The sequence below is a fragment of the Equus przewalskii genome, chromosome 2 (genome assembly GCF_037783145.1).
Source record: "Equus przewalskii isolate Varuska chromosome 2, EquPr2, whole genome shotgun sequence".
In the NCBI taxonomy this organism is placed as follows: Eukaryota; Metazoa; Chordata; class Mammalia; order Perissodactyla; family Equidae; genus Equus; species Equus przewalskii.
In genome coordinates this window covers 511,183-532,679 of record NC_091832.1, presented here as the reverse complement: position 1 = coordinate 532,679, position 21,497 = coordinate 511,183, and the positions used below count along the sequence as shown (strand labels likewise).

Sequence of the window (21,497 nt, the reverse complement as noted above, 5' to 3'; positions counted from 1 at the left end):
GAACTTGTGGTGTAGGTAGACATGCAGTGTTCCTGTCCCCTGGTATTCCTGAGTTTCCGTATCACGTTGGAGGCCAGGGAAGCTTTCTCCTTTGTCAGTTACCCCTGGGGCGACAGTCTCAATCCTCCACCCTCCCAGTGACAGGCACTTGGCTTGGACCACCACATGCTGGAAGAGAGAGGTCTGCACCTTGATGAGCATCAAGACTCTCATTTCCTTGTCAGTCTCCCACATTTCCCTCAGGTTTGAACCAAAACACACCTCCTCCCTTCTGTCCAGGACCCACTGTGTCCCCAGGAGGGGAAAGCACTTCCTCTGTGGCACCTGTTGCTTGCAGACTCTCAGAGAGTGTTGGGTGAATTGCTCTAAGGGGAATCCAGACCATTAAATGAGCCTGTTCTTTTCGTAAAGCAGAGAGGTTCAATGACAAATTTTACCCTTAGAAGCTTTGGCTGAGGCCTTTTGTTCCCTTTAAAATCCTGGTGCTCTCAAGTTAGTGGGTTCCCCTTGTGCTTTCCAAAAGTAAGTTCTTTCAGTGGAAAGACAAAATCAGAACCTTGGAATCAGGGCTGACTTTAGGGCCAGTGGTGTCTAGGGAGGGCACAGGGTGAGGATTCTCAGTAGCTGTGGGATAGCGAGGATCTTGACACCATTGACCAAGTTTTATCCGACTTGTACTTCTTTCTGCCTCTGCCTCTTGTCCCCTTCCTCTCACAGCCAACGCAGGATCAGGACGTCTGGGAAAGGGAGGAGGCCTGAGAGCAGAGGTCCCCTCTCATTCCCCACCCTGCCTGTGCCCGCATCAGGATTGGATGAGAACATAAGCCTGAAAGTCTTGAGAAGATAGTGCACCCATCCAACTGGGTCGTCACTAAAGACGTATGTTGAGTGCCTGCAGGCCTGATGGTTACTGGTCCAGGTACTGGGATTATGGCAGTGAACAGAGCAGACAAAGCTCCACTCCTTTTGGAGAGAAAATTCTGGTGGTTCTCTCCTGGCCTGCATGCTTGTAGCTTAATAGTATTGATTTGAGACAACTAACCCATGAGACATACGTGATGCTGTAGTAAGGGCTCTGACCAGGAAGTGTGAAGATTCGGATTCAAATTCTTCTTCTCCCTACCTGTGCACCTTGGGTCAAATATCATACCTTTTCACGCTTTCGTTTCCCTCTTCTGCAGTAAGAGATAGCTCTGCCCCCTCACAGGGTTGTTATGAGAACTAATGATGTAAATAGGTCAGACCAGCTGGCATAGCATCTGGAACATAGGAGGCATATGGTAATAAGCTCTCTCTCTTTGACTTTCTCTCTCTAGAATCACAATGCCTGACACAAAGTAGGGGCTTTTAGGAAGTCTCTGCGTTGTGATCCTGGTACGAAGATACCAGAACTGTCTTCCCTGTGGGTAGGCAGTTGGAGAAGAGCCTCAGGCTTCTGGACTCCATCTGTCTTCCCTGAATCTGCCATAACCTTCCTTCGCTGGCACTCTGGCACAGAAGGCAGCGTTCACTGCCTTAAGAGTCTGGATGGTTTGAGGTTGGAAACAACATCAGAAAAGGGTTAGGCACACTCCGTGCTGAGAGGTGGCTGAATGTCAGGTTGAGAATCTAGCTTGAGGCTCGGAATTGGATGCCATCCAGCCCTGGCACAAACACGCCCTGACAACCGTGGTCCCTTCATGTGCTGGTCTGGCGTGATTTGCCTTGGACCCCACACTCTGACCAGTAGCAGGATCAGCATCTGCTTTGGAGAAATACTCCATTCTCATTCTCAAAGGAAGGCTAAAAATCAAAGAAGCAAGAGGGGGCATAACCCTCTTGCTTGATCTTTAATCCTAACCTTAACCCTAACCCTAAACCTGACCCTACCCTAACCCTAATCCAGATAAAGATAGTCCTGAGAAGTTTATTCCTCTATGAATAAAGGGGGGGATAAAGATCAAAGAAGCAAGTAAAACTCAACACGTGCTTTTCCAGTTCTGGAAAAAAAAGGAGGAAGGACTTTGTGGGAATAAAAATCAAAGATAAAAGAACATCTTGTTCTTAACGTGCTGGTCAGTGAGTTCTCCCGCAGCCAGCCAGAAGATAGGAGGAGCTTTGTCTGCTCTTTGTGGGGGTGGTTTTGGCCAGGGCTCCTGCTGCTGATATTTTTCTAGCTTATAAAAATAGTATGAAGTTTGTTCCAGGTCTGTCCTTGGCTCTAGCACCCCAGCTGTCCTGAAGGCAACAACAACCTGATTTCTGTCTCAGGCCCTTTTCTCCCAGTTGTCTTTGCTCTCACTATGTCTTAGATTTGCTTCCATTACTGTACATATCGCCCAGTTGTGTGTGTGCAACTTTGCCTCATTGACTAGTTTGTAAACACTTTGAGAGAAAGCACTGTGCCATTTTATTCTTCTATCTCAGCAACCAGCACAGTGCTTTGCACATGGAGGACCCTTAACATGTCCGTGTTTAATGAATGAATGAATGAATGAATAGCATTCCCTCCATGCGGGATGGATATTACAACTGAGAAATATAGGAACCTCAGATTCCAGAGGCATTTGTCCTATACAGTAGGTCTACCTGGCTCAGTTCTCCACGAATCAAGAGTTTTGTTTGAGCACTCCCTGATCCACTCCTAGATGTCTAGAAATTGGTATTCTTTCTGCTGCCATCACATTAGCAAGTGCTGGCCAAGAGCAAAGTTTGTGCCTAGCTTTAGCATCACTCTTTGACTGCAGACGCTGAATTCTTTGCCAGATGTTGAATTGGCTTAAATTGCTCATCTGAGTTGCAGAATCAAACCAAAATAAGGATTTTGAATTTCTTTCTTTCTTCTTTCCCTTTCTTCCTTTCTTTCTCTCTCTCTCTTTCTTTCTCTCTCCTCTCTTTCTTTCTCTCTCCTCTCTCTCTCTTTCTCTCTCTCTTTCTCTCTCTCTTTCTTCCTCTCTCTCTTTCCCTCTCTCTCTCCCTCCCTCCCTCCCTCCTTCCCTTTCTCTCTCTTTCTTTCTTTCTCTCTCTCTCTCTTTCTTTCTTTCTTTCTTTCTTTCTTTCCCTCTGTCTTTCTCTCTTTCTCTCTCTCTCTCCCTCCCTCCTTCCCTTTCTCCCTCTTTCTCTCTCTTTCTTTCTTTCTCTCTCTCTTTCTTTCTCTCTTTCCCTCTGTCTTTCTCTCTTTCTCTCTCTCCCTCCCTCCTCCCCTCCCTCCCTCCCTCCTTCCCTTTCTCTCTCTTTCTTTCTTTCTTTTTTCCAACAGCAGAAGAATTGGTTTAGCCAGTCTCGCAGAAAGAACTTTTGGTCCTTGCCTCCCTAGAGCAAAACGTAGTTTACTCGAGGGAGCAATAAAACCTGCCAACTTATTGCCTCCCCATTATCAGTGGTCTAGAAATAACACTGATTCTCAAAGCAACTTTACACATACTATTATTTTGTTCTGTTTATGAAATGAACCAATGAGGCCACCTAACCTGACCAAAGTCACACAGTAAGTGGTAAATGCAGGATTTGAACCCACACCCTCTGACTCCAGCATTCACATGTCGTCGCTGTGCTGTATGGAATGGCGTGTCTATTAAGACGTGAGCCAGTCTACCCTTGAATCTGACCCTTGAATATCATTTGAGCAAGCAGCAAATATTGAAAAGGAACGTCTTTCAATAAGTATTTGTTGATGACCCACTTACTCGTTAATCAGGGTGTAAGGTGAACAGGAGAGAGCACTGGACTTCTAGGAATTTATGGTCTAGTAGAGAGAAGAAGCATTAAATAAACAATTACAGTTATGTGTTCCAAGTATGTAGGGCTTTGGAAAAACAGAGAATGGGCCCCAAATTGAGACTTGAAGAATTACGAAAGGATTCCTAGAGGAAGTGATGTCTGGTAATGTAATTGCAACATTTCCCGCCCTATTGTTGCTTCTTGGTAAAGTGGAATTTATTTACTCACTGTAACTTTTAAACTTCAGTTAGGCTTTATTCCTAATAATAATATCAACGACATCATTAATAAAACAAGTCTAAGAACCACTACTCTTATTGGTACTGATAGTATTATGACCATTTCTTATATGCCTTCTAGTGCCAAGTACTCCACCTGGCACTTCAGATACTTTCTCTTTTGCTTCTCACAGTAATCCTGCAAGGGAGAGGTGATTTCCAATTCTGTCCATGAAGGGTGAAGGCAGAGGAAACAGCGGTGATAAAAATTAAGCCACGAGCGAAAGTTCAACTAAGTTATATTAAACAGCGTTGGTAAATTTCGTGCCAGCCACAGCCGTCATACGATTAACCCAAATTAATAAAACATTTCCTCCATCGCATAACTATTGTCATGGCAAGATGTGAACTTGAGCCTGACTCCAAATCTCGTGTTCTTTTTCTCTCTATCAGTGGTTCTCAACCAGGGTGGATTTCAACCCTACCCACACCACCAGAGGACATTTGGTGATGTCTGGAGACATTTTCTGATTGTCAGACTGGGAAAGAGGGGCACTGGTATGGCACATGGTGGGTGGAGGCCAGGGATGCTGCTAAGTGTCCAACCTGCTCAGGACAACCACCACAACAAAGGATTATCCAGACCCAAATGTCACTAGTGCTGAGCATGGGAAGTCCTATTTTTTGCTGAAACACTTCTGATGATAGTATTTAACCTCATCAGTTCAGTTTATTTCTGTACAAGCCAAAATGAAGCCCAGAATAAGGGTTTTGCTAATATATTAGTACTTTGTCAAAATATATTTTGTGAAATTAACTCTTCAGTGAAAATAGTTGTGAGATAAGAAAATAAAGTGAAGACCAAGGAGTGGGAAGTACAAGATGATTCCCACCCCTTCCGTCTGACCGGGAGTCAGGCCACACCAGACCACATGTCTTCTTTCAACACACCGTGCACTTCCTGCCTCCTCACCTTTGCTCATGCTGTTCACTGGATCTGGGGTGCCCCCCACCTAGACAACACTCAATCTAAATGTTACTTCCACTGTGGAAACTTCTCCAAACTTAACCCCCCCTCTTAGAAAAAATGCATCATTCCCTTCTCTGTGTTTCTGCAACACTTTACACCTATTTCAGTTTTCCCGCCAAATCAGGTTCATTACGCCTGTCGTCCAACATGGAACCCACAGTCAGTCTTCAGTGAATGAATTAAGCTAATAAGTGTGAGAGGATTTGAAAGATCAAACACAAGGATTGCTAAATACGGGTGGGGGAACCTTTAAAAAAATGTAGGTTCCTAGGCCATACCCCCAAGGTTTTCAAGTCTGCATGTCTGGGGTGGGTCCCAGGAAGACAGTTACAGGGTGGGAGGCGTCACCTGGTGCCCAGAGGAGCCAGCCTGTGGGATGGGTTGGCTCTGGGCACACGGGTCAGAAGCAGAACTGATGTGCAGCTTCCAGGTAGACAGATCAGACCAAACCAGACCAAACTGCTGAGAAGGAGCCAGGCCCAGGCTCTGCCAAGAGCTCAGGGTGGCAGGGAGCGCATCCACTAAAAAGAGAAGGTGGGTCCAAAGAGGCAGGCAGACAGTCTGTAGGGGATGGAGGGGATTAGAAGAGCCAATAAAGTCTTGCTGGGGAAACTGGAAAGAGAAAAGGGGTGTGAGTGCCTGAGCCGATAGTGCAAGGAAGACCCTGGGGCTCCTGGATGCGCATCAGAGCAAGGAGGGGGGCTTCTTCATGTGATTTCAAGTTCGTTGTCTTGAGTTGAGGTTGGTTTAATGAGAAACCCTGCTCCCTGAGACCTGAGCAGCTGCAGAGCCATGGGGAGGGCGGAGAGGAGGTGTGGTGAAAGACAGTTAGGGTTAGGCTTTTAGTTGGGACCCTAAGAGTAAACTAGACATAGAAAAATTTTACAAAGGTAAAGCCCAGCTTTGAATCAACTCAACACCTGCTTAAATTGAGTAAATCTATCTCTATTTCAGCTAACTGCAAGAAGCAAAGTTATATTTTTCCTGGAGGAATATAACATAATCAAAGGCGCAATTTATAAGTTTTCACAAACAGTTTGTGCATTCAAAAACAAATAATCTAGGCATATAAATTGTGAGAATTTTCATACATCAAGAGATAAAAAACCAAACCCACAGAAGATCCAAATGTTGAAAGTATTATATGTGGACTTTAAAATATCTATGAGTAATATGTTCAAGAAATTATAGAAGATGAAGAATTCAGCAGAAAACTTGGAACTATAAAAAGAATCAAATGGAAATTCTGGAATTGAAAATGCAGTAATTGAAATTAAGAACTGAATAGATGGAATACAGTTAACAGCAGATTCAATACAACTGAAGAGAGAATTCATAAACTAGAAGATAGGTCAGAAAAAAATATCCATACTGCAGCATAGTATAAAAGAATGGAAAAATACACAAAAGAGTATAACATATATATGGAGCATGGTAAAAGGGTCTAGGTGAGATGTAATTGGAGTCCCAGAATGAGAGGTAATAGATAATAAAACAGAAGCTATGTTTGAAGAAATAATCGCCACAAGTTTTCCAAAACTGGTAAAAGAATTCAAGTAAGTTATTTTAATATTTGAAAAATCAATTAATGCAATCCGTATTAAAAGGCTAAAAGAGAAAAATGGTATGGTCATATTAATAGTTGTGTAAAAAAAGGACTTTCATAAGTAAAATTCAACCCAGATTCATGATTTAAAAAAATAATCTTGGCAAACAAAAAGTAGAAAGGAACTTTCCTCTTCTGATTAAGGATATCTACAAAAAAAAAAAAAACCTAATGCAAATGGCATACTTAATGGTGAAATACCGAAACCCTTCCCACTCTCATTACTACTTTTCTACAGTTTATTGTAGGTCCCAGTCAGTGGAATAAGTCAAGAAAAATGAATTAAAAATATAAAGATTAGAAAGAAAGAAAGCTGATGTTATGGATGACACAATTATATGCACATAGAAAATCAAAAGAATCTATAGATAAAATATTAAAATTAGTAATTTAGCAGGGTTGCTGTTGCAAAAAGTAAATACAAGAATAAATTTTGTTTCTGTAAACCAAAAACAAACATTTAGAAAGTAAAATTTTTGAAATAGCATGATTTATAATAATATCAAAAAATCAAATACCTAGGAATAAATTTAAAGATGTAAAAGACAGGTATGCAGAAAGCTATAAGACATTATTGAGAGAAACCAAAGACACAGAGAAGTGGAGGGGTAGATGGTGTTCCTTGATTGGAAGACGCAATGTTGTAAATAGGACAATTTTCCCCGAGTTATTCTGTGGATTCCATGCGGTCCGGTTCAAAATTCTAGCAGATTTGTGTGAAGGAGTAAAAATTGACAATCAGATTCTGAAGCTTGTATGGAAAGGGCCAATAATAAGCAAGACAACCTTGAGGAAGAGCAGAGTTGGCAAGGCTTAACGCCCCAGGAAGCAGATCTTGTTATGTCGTTATTGAGATGGGTGTCGCAGCGAGGACAGACAGACCAGAGGAGAGCAGGTCAAGGAGTCCACACACAGACTCACACATGTCTGGACAGGTAATTGTAACGCAGGTGGTCCTACAGAGCTGTGAAGAATCAGTATCCTTTCTCAGTGAAACAGTGCTGTGTTAATTGAATGTCAGTATGGGAAAAATGGAATTTTGGCCTTTGCCTTATACCATACATAAAAATAAATTCTAGATGGACCATAGGCCTAATATGAAATCTTAAAAAATAAAGTTTCTAAAAGACAATATAGGAGAAGATAGCTATGACTTTGGGATAGACAGATACTTCTTAAATAGGACATCAATATAAATACAGCCATAAAGGAAAAGAGTGATAAACTGGACTACATTAAAATTAGAAAATTATTTTCCTCAAAGGATGCCATTAAAAGTGAAAGTGCAGGCCGCAAAGTGGAAGAAGCTATCTGCCATATGCGTAACAAAGGGCTTGTGTCCAGAGTGTATAAAGAATTTCTACAGATTAAGAGGAAAACACAGCCACACTGACAGAAAATGGTCAACATTACTTGGGTAGCTTTGCAGAAAGGAGGATGTCTGAGTGGACAATAAAATATGAAAATTTCCTCAATCTCATTAGTCATCGGTAAAATCCAAATTGAAACCATGATGTGATATCATACCCTTCGAACTGGCTGCAGTTTAAACAGGCTGATAATCCCCAGTGTTGGTGGGGACAGGAACCCCTGAAGTGCTCGAGCCCCGCTCTGAAAGTAGGGCCTGGCCCCGCACTCTGGGAGAGTTTGGCAGTGTCCCTACTCTGTGATTAAGCAGTCTTCGTCTTGGGCACATATCCAACAGAAACGTGTACAGGAATACAGAGCACCATTATTTGGAATGGCCCCAAACTGGAAACAAACCCCCAAATGTCCATCAATGGTAGAATGGATAAATAAATGGTTGGTGTAGTCATGCAGTGGAATCTCATGCAGCAGTAAAAATGTACAGACATTGCTACATATGGCAATCTCACCAACAGGGATGACGGAAGCTGGCACGAAGAAAACATACTGAATGGTTGAACAATTAAAAATCAGGCAAATCCTAGGTCTAGATGGATAAATCTAGATAGTGATTTGATTTGCTGGGCATGATGTCTGGAAAAGGGATGAGGGGATTTATTTTTTGATTCGGATAGGTGTGTTCACTTCCTAAGAATTCAGTAATTTACAGTCATGCGTCAGTTAATGGGGATACATTCTGAGCACTGTGTCGTTAGGCGATTTCGTCGTTGTGCGAACATCACAGAGTGTACTCACGCAAAACCTAGATGGAACAGCCTACTACACGCCTGGACTACATGGTACTAATCTTATGGGACCAGCGTCACGTATGTGATCCCTCATTGACCCAAATGTCATTATGTGGCATGTGACTGTATTTAAAACCTGTGGCTTTTTAATATGTTATACTTCATTGATACAGCCTACTAAAAATTTGGAAGAGAATAAAAGCCATGGAGCGCTGACACCTGTGCAGCTCTGCACTGAGTGCTGGAATGCAGACGTGACTACAACATAGTCTGGCCGTCAAGAGTAGAGTCAGGGAGGTGAGTGGTTTAATAGGCGATCAGAGAAGTCACTGGATAGGAAGGAACTCAGGATGTATCAGCGCCCAGAGGAGCAACTCATCAGTCAGCACACTTGCTGGCCCACATCAGTTGCTTAATAAAGTTAGTTCCTATACCACCTCATTGTATTGGTAACCGTGGGTCATCAAGAAAGGGAGAAATTACATTCAAAATCCTCTTTCTTCAGTGCACAGTGCATGTTACTGGTAAGGGTGGCAGCATATCTTTCTTCCTTGGTGGTTTAGCAGTAAGCCTGTCTTGGACCAGTGTGTTAGGTGGAATCCCATCCCCTCAGCTGAAGGTGGACGGTCCGTGACTGTGCTCTCCACAGAACGTTAACACGAGGAGCTTCTCTTGTACGTGTAACCAGGAACTCGAGCCCCTCCATCTCTACCTTGGACCGTGTTATGGACTGAGTGTCTGTGCCCCCCCTGGTTCATATGTTGAACTCCTAACCACAATGTGATGGTGTCAGGAGGTGACGCCTTTCAGAAATCTTTCGGTCGTTGAGGTGGAGCCCCCATGAAGGGGATTAGTGCCGTTACAAGAGAAGGAGAGACACAAGAGCTTGCTCTTTCTCTGCTGTGAGGACACAGCAAGACAACCATCTCTAAACCGGGAAGAGGACGTCAACCAGAACCTGAGGATGCTGGCACCCTGATTTCAGACTTCCAGCCTGCAGAACTGCGAGAAATAAATGTTTGCTGTTTAAGCTGCCCATTCCGTGGTGATCTGTTGTAACAGCCCAGACTGACTAAGACAGGTACCCAGCCCCACAGACAGCAGACGAAAAGAAGAAGAAAATAACACCTGTGGGCCTGCCCGAATTTCGGCTGTAAGTTGGCAGGCAGATGGCGGGATGTGGGAGGCAGTGGCTGAGGAGGACAGTGTCCAGCGACGGCACAGCAGGTGTGCTGGGCCCATGTGAAGCTGAAGGCCTGGCAAGTGGTAGCTGCTCTCCCTGTCCTCCGGTTGCTGCCTCTGGCCGTGCTGAGGAAGGCCTGCTGAGTCATTGCTCCGCGGAGCTCGCAGGGCAGCCCTGGCTGGGACGCCTTCCAGGCCTGCCTAGGGATGCTTTGAGATGGTAGAGTGAGGGCTATTTTTTAATCATTTAAAAATTCTTTTCTTTGACATACAGAATTTAGGAGAGAAAGCAGAGGGAGAGTGAAAAATAATATGGATATACTGCTTATATCCAACAGAAATGTGTAGCTGTGTGGACCAAAAAACATGTACAGGGGCTGGCCTTGTGGCACAGCCATTAAGCTCCTGCACTCTGCTTCAGTGGCCTGGGGTTAGCCTGTTCAGATGCCAGGCACAGATATACACTCTGCTCATTGAGCCATGCTGTGGTGGCGTCCACATATAAAGTAGAGGAAGATGGGCATGATGTTTCCTCAGGGCCAGTCTTCTTCAGCAAAAAGAGGAGGATTGGTAGCGGATGTTAGCTCAGGGCTAATCTTCCTCAAAAAAAAAAAAGTACAAGAATACCCGTAACATCATTCCAACAGCCTAATGGTTAGACAAAAGCATGATTTCCCCAGGCAGATGACCTGAGTTCCATGCCGTCACATACGCTCTCTGTGATCATGGGTCAGTAACCTGCAGGGTCTCGGTTTTTCATCTCCCAGATGGGCGTCGTGATAGTAGGTGTGAGGATTAAGGAAGCTTATTTACGTAAAGCACTTAGAGAGCGCCTGGCACCCGTGAATATGACACCGTGTTAGTTGTTATGATGGTGAGCTGGGGAAGACCTAAGGCTTTCGAGGGGGCCGGGGCAGGACTGGGCATGAGTGGCTGCAGCTGAGGTGGAGGAGAGCTCTGATCATCAGGTCAAAGAGAAAGAGGGCTTCGGGGAGAAGCCTGCGTGGACCACACGGGGGCGTGAGTTCCTCCAGCCTGAGGCTTGTGCGTGCTTCTGTTGCAGCCCTGCTCAGCCTGCTGTGTACCCGCGTCCTGGGCTCGCAGGAGATGGGAAGCGGTTTGAGGACAGTGACTGTGCTTTTTGAGTAGTGCTCCCCTGCAGGGCCGAGCACAGTGCCTGGTGTAGAGTTGTGCTCAGTGAGTTTATCGAATCGAATCCTACTGAACGGAGGAGGGAGAGGATATTACTCTGGGCCTACGTGTGCCAGCCCTGTCTGTTCAAAGCCAGATTGCATTTTTATGCTTTTACTTTGAAATCATCACTTCCCTTTGACAGACAGGCATCAGAAGCTCCAGGAAGTCAGCCCATTTGCCAGAGGTCGGTGGTCGTGTCTGGAAGCACTTCCCTGAAAGCCAGTGCCCCTTCCAGCTCCACCCATTCCCCGAGGAGCTCAGGATGGGCGCAGAGCAGGCAGGGCAAGGCCCGGCCCGGCGCTGTGGCTGTGCCAGGGGGGGGACGTTGGGGGCAGGGGCCTGGGTGGAAGGGAGGCTGCATCTGGATCTCTGCTGCTGCAGAGACGCCCTTTCCACTGCAGTTCTTGCCAATGTATCCCCATGGGATTTTCTGGTTTTGCTCTCGTCTTCCACCTTATTTATTTACCTAAGCCTTTGTTCTTTTTGAAATGATTTCAGCCACATGTCAGTCATTGTGTTAAAACCCCGGCCCTTCATCCTGCTCAGGTTTTGTTTTTTTCTCTCTCCAGCTGCTCTGCATATCACTTAGTTCTCAGAGCTCTGGGCCTGACCCTATCCAGTGATGGGGTCGCCTTACACTCTCAGCCAGCTCCCCCCAGGAATGCGGGGCAGAGAATCAGGGTCCAGCTTCAGGATCTATTTTTCTTTGTTGTCTCCTGTGTCTGAAGCTTGGGGCAAGGTTAGATTAACCAGTCTAGGAAGGGTGGAGCCCTGTGACCTCCCGAGGAAATCCTAACCCCATAGAAACCTGGCCTGGTTTTGGGTCTCGTAATAAATTCTAGGCTTTGCAGAATCTGTCAATGTTCAACTAACCCCACAAAACCTCAGGAAATTTTTGATGGAACCGAAACTTACACCAAGAGAGGAGGTGCTGAGCTTGGCATCAGAGGCCGGGGAGAGAGCCAGCCCGCTAACTAGATCTTTTTCTTTGACCTTCCAGGCCTCTTCCAGTAGTTCCAGTGTCCTGGAAGGGCCCAACGCCTGCTGGCGTTTTCCTGAAGCGTCTCCCTGGTCGGCTCTGTGTCTTTAGGGGATTGTCAGGGCCACTGCTTCCTCTCTCAACCTTCAAGGAGGCTTATAATTTTATAAACGAGACCACTTTTCTGAGGGCGAGAAAAGGTTGCTGAAGGACACCTGGTCCTACTTTCTCCCGGGAGAAACGGGGAGACTGAGAAACAATGGACTCTGGCATTTATTGAGCAGTTCCTGTGTCCCGGGCACAAGGCAGCTTGCCGTGCACAGAGGGTGACCAGCTGTTCCAGTCTGCTCAGGACTGGGAGGTGGTTCCTGGGGCACTGGACGTGCAGTGCTGAAACCGGGAATAATGACCCTGTGAAGTCCGTGCCGTCATGCCCACCTTACACCCGAGAAAGTGGAGGCGCGAAGGGGCAAGTTAGCTCTCCGGAGTTTGCACAGCACACCTGTGGTGCTGCTGACTCCCATCTGTTTCACTTCAGACCCAGAGATTTCCACCAGCCCCACTCTTCAGAACAAAAGGCTCCCCTCCTTCCCAGTGTGCAGCCCAGCAACCTCATGTCGTCTGATGATTTCTCTTTCCTATGTGTTTGCTTTATGGCCCCTTCGGCTCAAGGTCTACCTGAAATGCCTTTCTCTCCCTCCCCTCCCCCTGCAGACTGACGTAACGGCTGCCTCCCCTCCTTCAGGATGCCCTCCTGACCATCCAAGCTAGGTCATTGTCAGGGTTCCAGAATTCCACTAGACTTATTCAGATCTGCGTCACCGGCTGTCTCATACTGTCTTAGAAGTGTCTGCCTATATATCCTTCCCCTCCCACTAGACTGCAATCTTGTAGAATGATAGGAAACAACTTTCATCTTTAGATTTCTAGCTCCTCACACAGTGCCTTGGCTTATCATTGGGGATCAATATATAGCTGCTGAATTAATTAATTTATAAAATATCAGAACAGCTGTGTGATTTAGAGTGACAGTTTTAGATCTATTTAAGGATTTGTTCCAGAAGATACATTTGTGGTACTTGGGCCAGTTCTCTTAATTTCGGTTTCCTTATTTTAGAAAGTAATTTTTGTGAGTTAACTTGGCCGTTTGGATTGGATTTCCACTTGACCCTTTACCATGTCTAATGTCTACGAGTGAAGAACGGTCTTTATGAGGTCATAGATGAGAATGTCCATGTCATCTAGAGGTTGTGCTGAAAGGGATTTCTGAAAGCAAGTTTTTGCTTTGTCTTTACTGTGGATTTTGCTAGTGTTCTCCAAGCTATTACGTATTGGCCTGCGTTTGAGACTGGATCTTTCTGAGTGGAAGGGAGGAACAGGAGTGAGACCCAGTTATCTGAGGGTCTGTTCTTTGCGCTCTGGCCCTCCCGAGGCTCTCGTGTTGGCTTCTGATTGGTGCCAGTCATGGAAGAGTGTATCATTTAGACAGAAAGGGCAAGTACCATCACCAAGTTGAAGAGGGGTTTTGCATGTTATCATGTTGTTTAGGGATGTAAACAGCTTTCGGTTTGTTGTCAACAATGTTGAACATGTTACCCTGGATCGTTCCTACTACTTGGCACCTCGTTTCCTTGTTCCGCTCAGCCCACCATTATTATGTCATCAGTTGTGTACTCAAGGACAGAAAACAAATGTTCCAGTCAATCTCAGTAAACCCAAATAAACCTGGCAAAGCACACACTGTGCTGAAAGCAGAGCCTGAGCTCTCGCGCCAAGCCCTGCTCTTGACACTGAGACTGAGTTGTCAGTGGTAACAACAAGGACAGAAATATATCGAGTGAACTGTGTTTCACACGCTGTTCTACTCACTTAATCTTCTCAATAGCCCTATGGGCTGCACGCCATCATCGTTTCAGTTTTGTTGGTGAGGGAACTGAGGCACAGGAAGGCTGAGGGACTTGACCACCTCGCCAGGCTTTAATTCAGACAGTCCAGTTCAAGAGCCCTCATTCTTAACCATTGTGTCCTGACTGGTTCAGATATCTCCTAACAGTCTGTCCACATCTCGTTTAGACAAAGACCTTCTTGGGTCTGCAGAGGGTGGAGTGTGGGGAGGGGATGGTGGCAGTGTCAAGATGTGTAAAATTTCTCTGTAGATTTATCACATAAGATTTTCTTTTATGGCAAACCTGCTCTGGGCTTTAGATTGGGTGAACTCTAAGCGGCATTTCTTTCAAAGCCGAGGCGAGGCTTCATCAAACACAGGATCACAGGAATCTTTTCAGCCGTTTCACCCCCTTCATTTATTGGGCCTGAGCCAAACCCTGTGGGCTTGCGTTAGTGGCATGATGACAATCAATCCCGAAGGAGGTCTGAGTTGAGCTGTGCTGTCTGTGAGTACTTAGAATCCTTGTAAGTGCTTGGAGAGAAAGGCACTAGTTTCTGTGGGCTCCACGAGATACAGAGTTGGGTAGGTCTGCGGGTGACATTTCCCCCTCTAGCTCTGAGGGACCTTGAACAGGTTACTTGAAAAACTTTGGTCTCATTTTCTCCATTAGTAAAACAGTGTGGTAATAGCTACCTCTCAAGATTGTTCTAAGAATTTAATACGCTAGTATTTGCAAAGTGTCATGCTCAAAGTAGTCTTTCACTAGTCGTGAGGATCTTAGGACCTTTACTCTCCACCCGTGATTCAACAACTCTGAGCAAGTGCACTCTGAGGCCACAGCAATAACTTCTCTATCCACATGAGTGGTCACTCAAAGCTCTTTGGTATCCTTCACCGTTAGTCGTATTGAGGACATGGAGCATTTGTCCGTGATTAAAGCTGCTATGTCTATCTAGAAAATGCCTTGTGGTTTATGAGTACATGTCTTAGCCCACACGTATCCATTCATTTGTTAAACAACAACAGTGACAAGGATTGGTGAGCCACTGCAGTGTTGAGACCTGCCTTGGCCACAGTTTGCTCACCATCTAGTAGAGGGAGTCATTTGTGATCTGCAAACAAATTACGGATACAGTGATAGAATCTGTCCAGTGTCAGGGGTGGGATACAAAAGAAACCGGCTTCGTGCTTCTCCCTGGCTGGGTGCCTGGGGGCACGGGCACGCATGCAGTCAGGAGAGGCTTCTGATGAAAGAGCTGAGTCTTCAGTTGGAGTCCATGTTCCCCGGGTAGACTGTCAGGGTAGATTGTGTATTTTGGAAAGAATATCCCAGGCGGAGGGAACAGCGTGAGCAAATGCTCAGTGTGTGGACAAGCAAGGCATATTCAGAAATAAGTAGAAAGGCTCCACATTTGTGCCAGGCACTGCGATCGCTCCTACGTCGAGTAGCTCCATTTACTGAGTGCTGGCGTGTTCCGGTACATCTCCTTAACCCCTCAGCAATTTTGTAAGGTAGATATTGTCATCCAGAATCTTCAGATATGGAAATTGCTGTTCTAGGGATCAAGGCATTTGCCTGAGGGTGTGTGAGGGGATCCAGGCCTAAGTCTGAGGACAATGGCAACAACAGTAATAAAAGGAGCAAGCCTTCGTCGACTGCTAGGCATGTTCTGCCCTGCGCTGTCCAAGACAGTATCCACTAGGCACAGGCGGCTATTTAAATTAATCACAATTGACTAAAATAGAAAAATTCAGTCCCTCAGTTGCCCTGGCCACCTTCAAGTCCTCGGTCACTGCGTGTGCCCGCTGACTGCTGTGGCGGACAGCACAGACACAGAACATTTCCATCATCTCAGAAAGTGCCGCTGGCTGCACTGGTCTGAGCGTTCTACATACATACCACATGGAAGCCTTCTAACAGTGCTAGGTGGAGGGTAGTAGTATTCAAATTGTACAGATGTGGAAAGCGAGGCCAAAAAAAGAGAAACAGCAAAGGTCACATGACGAAGGAGTCCTTGTTTTTAAGCACAACACTACAATGCCAACCCCATAAATTATATTCTGTATGACATGAATGACTATTAGTCCGAAGAATAGAATTCAATGTCTTCTTATATGTAGACTGGTGTTTGGTCCTCTGCCCAGAAAACGTCTGGGATATGATGCTTACTGTTCCGGGATTTCAGTCAGTGCAGGCTTTGCAGCCCTGAGGCTGGTGGTCTCCGGAGAGCCTCCTCCTCAGAGGCCCCACAGACCCCTCAGCCAGCTTAGTCAAGCAACTCACGCGATGGAATTTATCAGTCAGTTGATTCTTCCAAAAGGCCACATCAAGAGTGTCAAGTTGCAACAGTCTTAGGTGATGCTCAAAACCATTCTCAGCTTTCTTTTTCCTTTAGAGAAGGTGTTTGAGGCTGTTATTTCAAGAGGATCTTTTACAAGTTGCCAGCACATCCATAACCTTTTTATTTTTCAAACATAGGGAAAAAACTTGAGACTAGGAAACTGAAAATTCTAGCTCGAGCCTGCCTCTGCCTCTAAGTAGCTAAATAAACTTGACTCAGTTACTTCACGTCTCTGAAATTCAGTTTCTTTAACTGTGATCTTGGAATAAAATAAAACATAACACAGAATTTTCTAAAACCTAAATGAAGGGTGCAGTGTTTGAGGATACTTTGCAAGCTATAAAGTACTTTATATAGCTATAAAGTAGAAGATAATTATAACACAAATGCTGGAACTTGGGATGTTTTTCTTCTATATAACCCTTTAAATTTTTTAAAGAGACGTGGCTTATAAATTACAGGATAACCTACTCTTAATCATAAGTGAAGTCTCTTTTTTCTTTTACATAAATGTGGTAGATAGTCCATCAGTGTTTGGATGGAAGGGCGGATCGGTGGATGGGGGAGACCAAGGGAGACAGCACGTAAGGGTGAGTAAGAGAGTTGTTCGTGAAGTTTTCAATTTTCCTTTTTAATTTTGTTTTAAAACATATTCCTTGATATGAACTGTGTTCTTGTGTGTGTCGAAGGGTAGGAGTCATTAAATAAGAGGGCCTGAATTCATTCATTGACTCAGTAAGCTTGTTTTTCGCTATTTGTTTTATTCGTTCAACAAAAATTTATTGAGAAACTGCCGGTAGTTGAGCATTGTGTGAGTTTCAGGGAAAACAGAGTGGAATAGGTCACAATTTCTTTTTCTTTTGATGCCTGTTTCTTCACTGCTAAGTTTGCCCTTTAAACTTTCTGAGGCATGCCAAATAGACTGATGCTTGTACGGTCGGGGCATATGAAGGCCCCGGCAGGGTGAGGGCTGTCCTTGTCAGAATTTCGCTGCATGACTTGCTCCCCGAGGCACGTGTGCAGCACGTGGCCCGCTGTGGATGGGGAAATGCCTTACTCAGAAAGGGGATGGCTCCTGCTGCCCCTTGTTGCTTTCCCTGCTCTGGTCCTCTTTTCTCGGGGATGGCTTCTCAAGCTCCACGTGGCCAAAGGGAAAGTGAGAGATGTGAGCTCTCAGTTTCGGGGTCTCACAGCGGCACCAGCTGTGCACTGCTGTTAGATCAAGTGGACGTTAGGCAGGACGTAGAGAACCTCTCTTGAGGGGACGTTGGGCCAGACCTGCCTCTGGCCGGTGCTCCACAGCCTGGCCTGAGGTTATGTAAGTCTCCTCAGGACCTGAGAAGGTAGCATCTTTGGAAACGTTTTTTTCTGCCCTCCTGTTTCCAGGAAGGAAGCCACTTTACCTAGAATTTTAGAAGAAGGATTGTGTATATTGTGTACTGAGAATGCCTGAGAAAGGACCTCCATTTGCAATTCATTTGTCTCGTGAACGTGAGGGAACAGTTCAAACTTTCAGAGAGTTTGTGGCAGAATTGGAGCTAAAACTCAGATTTTCTAACTCGAGAATGGCACCTAGTAATCTTCCATGGTGAACTGACACTTCCAAATATGTTCCTATATATAAGACAATTCTAACATCAAGTGAGGAAGGATAGAAAGAACACATGTTTCGGAATCAGACAGGCCAGGTCAAATCCTGCTTCTCATATCTGTGTGACCTTGGGCAAGTTACTTGAACACTCTGATCGTTTGCATCTGTTGAAGAGAAGAAACAATGTTTATGTTTTATGGTTGTTGTAAAGATGAAAAGAGGTAATATTTAAAGAACTTATCACAGTGCCCAGCCTACCTTAGATGTTTGTTATGTGTTTGCTAGAAAGAAAGAATACAACTGTCTCTTGAGAAACCGTTCAGACGACGATGTTGGCGATGTTGGTGATGTTGGTAAGGATCATGGTGGTGGTGGTGGTGGTGGTGGCACAGCTACCACTAGTCAAGCTTTTATTTTTAAACGTTTCTTCAGCATCAGCACAACCATAGGATATTGTTATTCTCTTCATTGTATAGCAGGTCTTTCTGTCTCTAAATTTCATTCTTTTCTCGTAATAACACACTATGCTTTGTGTATGTGAAACCCATAAATGCGGGTCCTCATTAGGAATTCCTTGAACTTATTTATAACACTGTGAACCAGCAGTGGCTAACCCCTTTTCTGTGAAGGCTCTCAGGCCCCCAGTATTTGAGAGATACAAAGAAGTAAACAGTGACCACCTGGTTATTGGGTTTTTATCTTGGCGAAAAACCTAAGAACCAGCTGTTTGGAATCAGACTACCTGGATGTGAATCCCAGCACTGCCTCCTGGGAGCTGACTGTGTGGACCTGGTTAAGTGACTTCTTGCTTCTCAGCTTCAATTTGCTTATCTGTGAGATGAGTCTGATAATGTACCAATCACATTCAGTGGTTCTAAGAGTGCGATGAGACATGCAGGGAGAGAGCGTGCAAAAAGAGCTCCGTTAAAATGAGCTTGGGGCTGGCCCGTTGGTGCAGTGGTGAAATGTGCACGCTCCTCTTCGGTGGCCCAGGGTTCACTGGTTCGGATCCCGGGTACGGACCTATGCACTGCTTATCAAGCCATGTTGTGGCAGGTGTCCCACATATAAAATGGAGGAAAATGGGCACAGATGTTAGCTCAGGGCCAGTCTTCCTCAGCCAAAAGAGGGGGGTTGGCGGCAGATGTTAGCTCAGGGCTAATCTTCCTCAAAACAAGAAAAGCTCATATCTAGGTTCCTTCCTGCCCAGAATCCCTTGTGCTCTGTATGGGGGACTGTTTCACTCAGGATCCAACAAGAAAAACATAAACCACTCTGAGTATACAGGGGAAATTTAATACACAACAACAGTGACCCATATGATGAAGGAGCTATGAAGCAAGCCAAGATCAGCAGAGTGGAAGCTGTCGCTACCCCTGAGCAGGAGGGAAGAAGGAGGGAGGTGGTGGTACTGGGGCCCATGGGCAGTGGACACGAGCAGATGACGGAGCCGTGGCGGACCTGTCAGCAGTGCTGAAGTCATAGAGGAGAAGCCGCCAGCTGACGAGGGAAGAGTGAGAGCCCTACTCTGGCTTCCACTTCCCTCACCCGTTGGGTCTCCCGGTAGGGCCAGCTTTGGCTGACTTGGAGTCTGGGAACCACAGCCCGCAGGAGCAGTCCCACGGTGCCGAGCGGGGCGAGAGCCTTGGGGAGAGCCATCCGGCCCAGGCTCCTCCAGGCTCAGTCCCAGCACTCAGTCGCCTGATTGCTGGGGCCTGACGACTGTCATAGCCACTCGGAAAGTGTGAAAGAGTCACACCTGCTCTGCTGCTGCCCCTCTGGACAAGAGCAGAGGTTCCCAAGGCACTGTGCTGGGGAAGGTAGAATTTGGAAAAAGCATTGGAAGAACCTAGAAAGTTGTTGGAATGTAAGAGGCCTGCCAGTGGCCCTTGAGATCTTCCTTCTGGACAGGCCTGCTTGCTGAGCAGCCTGCACCTTCAGGATCTGGGGATCTGTGGCCCGAGCAGACACTCCTGCCCCACCTTGCACCCAGCCTCGGCGGAGACCCGGCTCCGTGGGAAGCCTCCACAGGCGAGCACAGCTGCCCCTGCAGCTCCTCTGTGCTGTGCTGATCCACCCGCGTTGAAACGCACCATTTAGGGTACAGGCTCCCTCCCAAAGGACTGAGAGCACCCAGGGTCTGGGAGGTGTCTCTTTATCCTCGCACCCCCGAGTGTCCGTGCTCTCACGTCTGGCTCTGTGCTGGCAGCTGTGGCAGGTCCCCGGCTGCTGGCGTGGGTCAGGCCGCACTGGCATCCTGCGGCCTTTGGGAGAGGCAGACCGTGTGTGATAGTTTTAAATTTCCAGCATCTGGTGTGCTAAGGAAGTCCAAGGATGCATGAGAACATTTAACAGGGAGAATCCATCTTTCCTGGAGGATCAAGGAAGCCTTCTGAGGAAGTAATATTTGAGTTAGGAATAAACAGGAGTTAGCCTGGCAGAAAAGTTGAGGAATGCATTTCAGGTGGAGGGAGGTGCAAATGCAAATACCTTGGAGCAGGAAGGGGCGTGGACACTGGAGATGGAGGTCAGGTCGGTGAGAGCCGTTGCCTCCTGCGGCCCAGTGTCCCGGCCCTGCCCCGAGCGCCTGTCACCTCCTGCCTGTGCTGTCGCTAGGAATAGCTGCACGTGTGCGATTCCCACATCACGCCTGGTAGAAGGTGCATGGAAGGTGCTTGCTGGATCTTTGAATCAGTGGCGGACAATTCTAGGTTCTCAACAGTCTCTCCAACTCTCTCATCACGTTGTAACTTCACTGCCCAGCAAGTATCAGAGGACAAATCTGTGGAGAGGCCTGCGTTTATACCGTTTATGGGAAACTCTCCCTATCTGGCATTCTTTTAACAAAAACTCACTGTCCGTCACCCCAGCATTTACGCTGGGAGTTCTGTGGTAAGTGTGATGGATGGTGGTAGGAATGGTGACAGAGATGCCAAATAGATCCAGCTGTCTAACAATTCTGTTGCCGCCTTTGGGATTGAAGTGTGGTGTGTTGAACCAGATTCCATTCGGCTTTGTCCTTACTAGCTGTGTGTGTGGACAGGTCACTCAGCCTCTCCACATGACTTCGTGTCTCCACTGATGGGTGTGGCGTTCATGATATCCTCTTGACAGGCTTAATAGAAAATGAGGCTATGCCTGTAAATATTCAGTGTCGTACTGATGCCTGCTGCTTTTATTGCTCTAATTACAGCTACTGTTATTGTTACAATGTTGGGTGCTGTACACGGACCAGAGTACAGCAAAAACGGAACATGTTTCTAAGTTTCCCCGTGGCGGGCAAGTGTGGTCTTTTGGTTTCTGTTTGAGACTGGCCTACCTGTGGAACTCTTTCTCAACATTGCTTGGCTATAAAAAAAAGTGTTTTAGGCTTGTTTTTAGCTTTCTGTCCTCTTTTTTTTTTTTTTTAAGAGGATTGTGTTTTGTTTTGCTTTCTCACAGGAGTGATTGGAGCAGATGTAAGGGGGCACGGCCTCTCCTGTGAGGGACAGCCAGTGACGTCACGGCTGGCTGTCATCTGTGGAACATCTTCTTGTCACATGGGGGTGAGTTTGCCAGGCTGGGGGTGGGGCCCCACACGCAGGGGAGGGCGGCCCAGAAGGAGAGTCAAGC

General features: G+C 46.1%; 1 protein-coding gene across 36 annotated transcripts in view; it reads left to right on the top strand.

The window, feature by feature from the left end:
- FGGY (FGGY carbohydrate kinase domain containing) overlaps positions 1 to 21,497 on the top strand; it is a 377,677-nt gene that overhangs the window by 187,641 nt on the left and 168,539 nt on the right. For 33 of the 36 annotated variants that reach the window (XM_070591700.1, XM_070591756.1, XM_070591722.1 and 30 more), the window contains one exon: positions 21,327 to 21,430. In XM_070591700.1, coding sequence (XP_070447801.1) covers positions 21,327 to 21,430 — 104 coding nt within the window. Of the gene's footprint in view, positions 1 to 16,778; positions 16,885 to 18,170; positions 18,239 to 20,399; positions 20,778 to 21,326; positions 21,431 to 21,497 lie in introns of those variants that run through there. The other 3 variants (XM_070591826.1, XM_070591821.1, XM_070591828.1) reach the window with 3 other exon arrangements.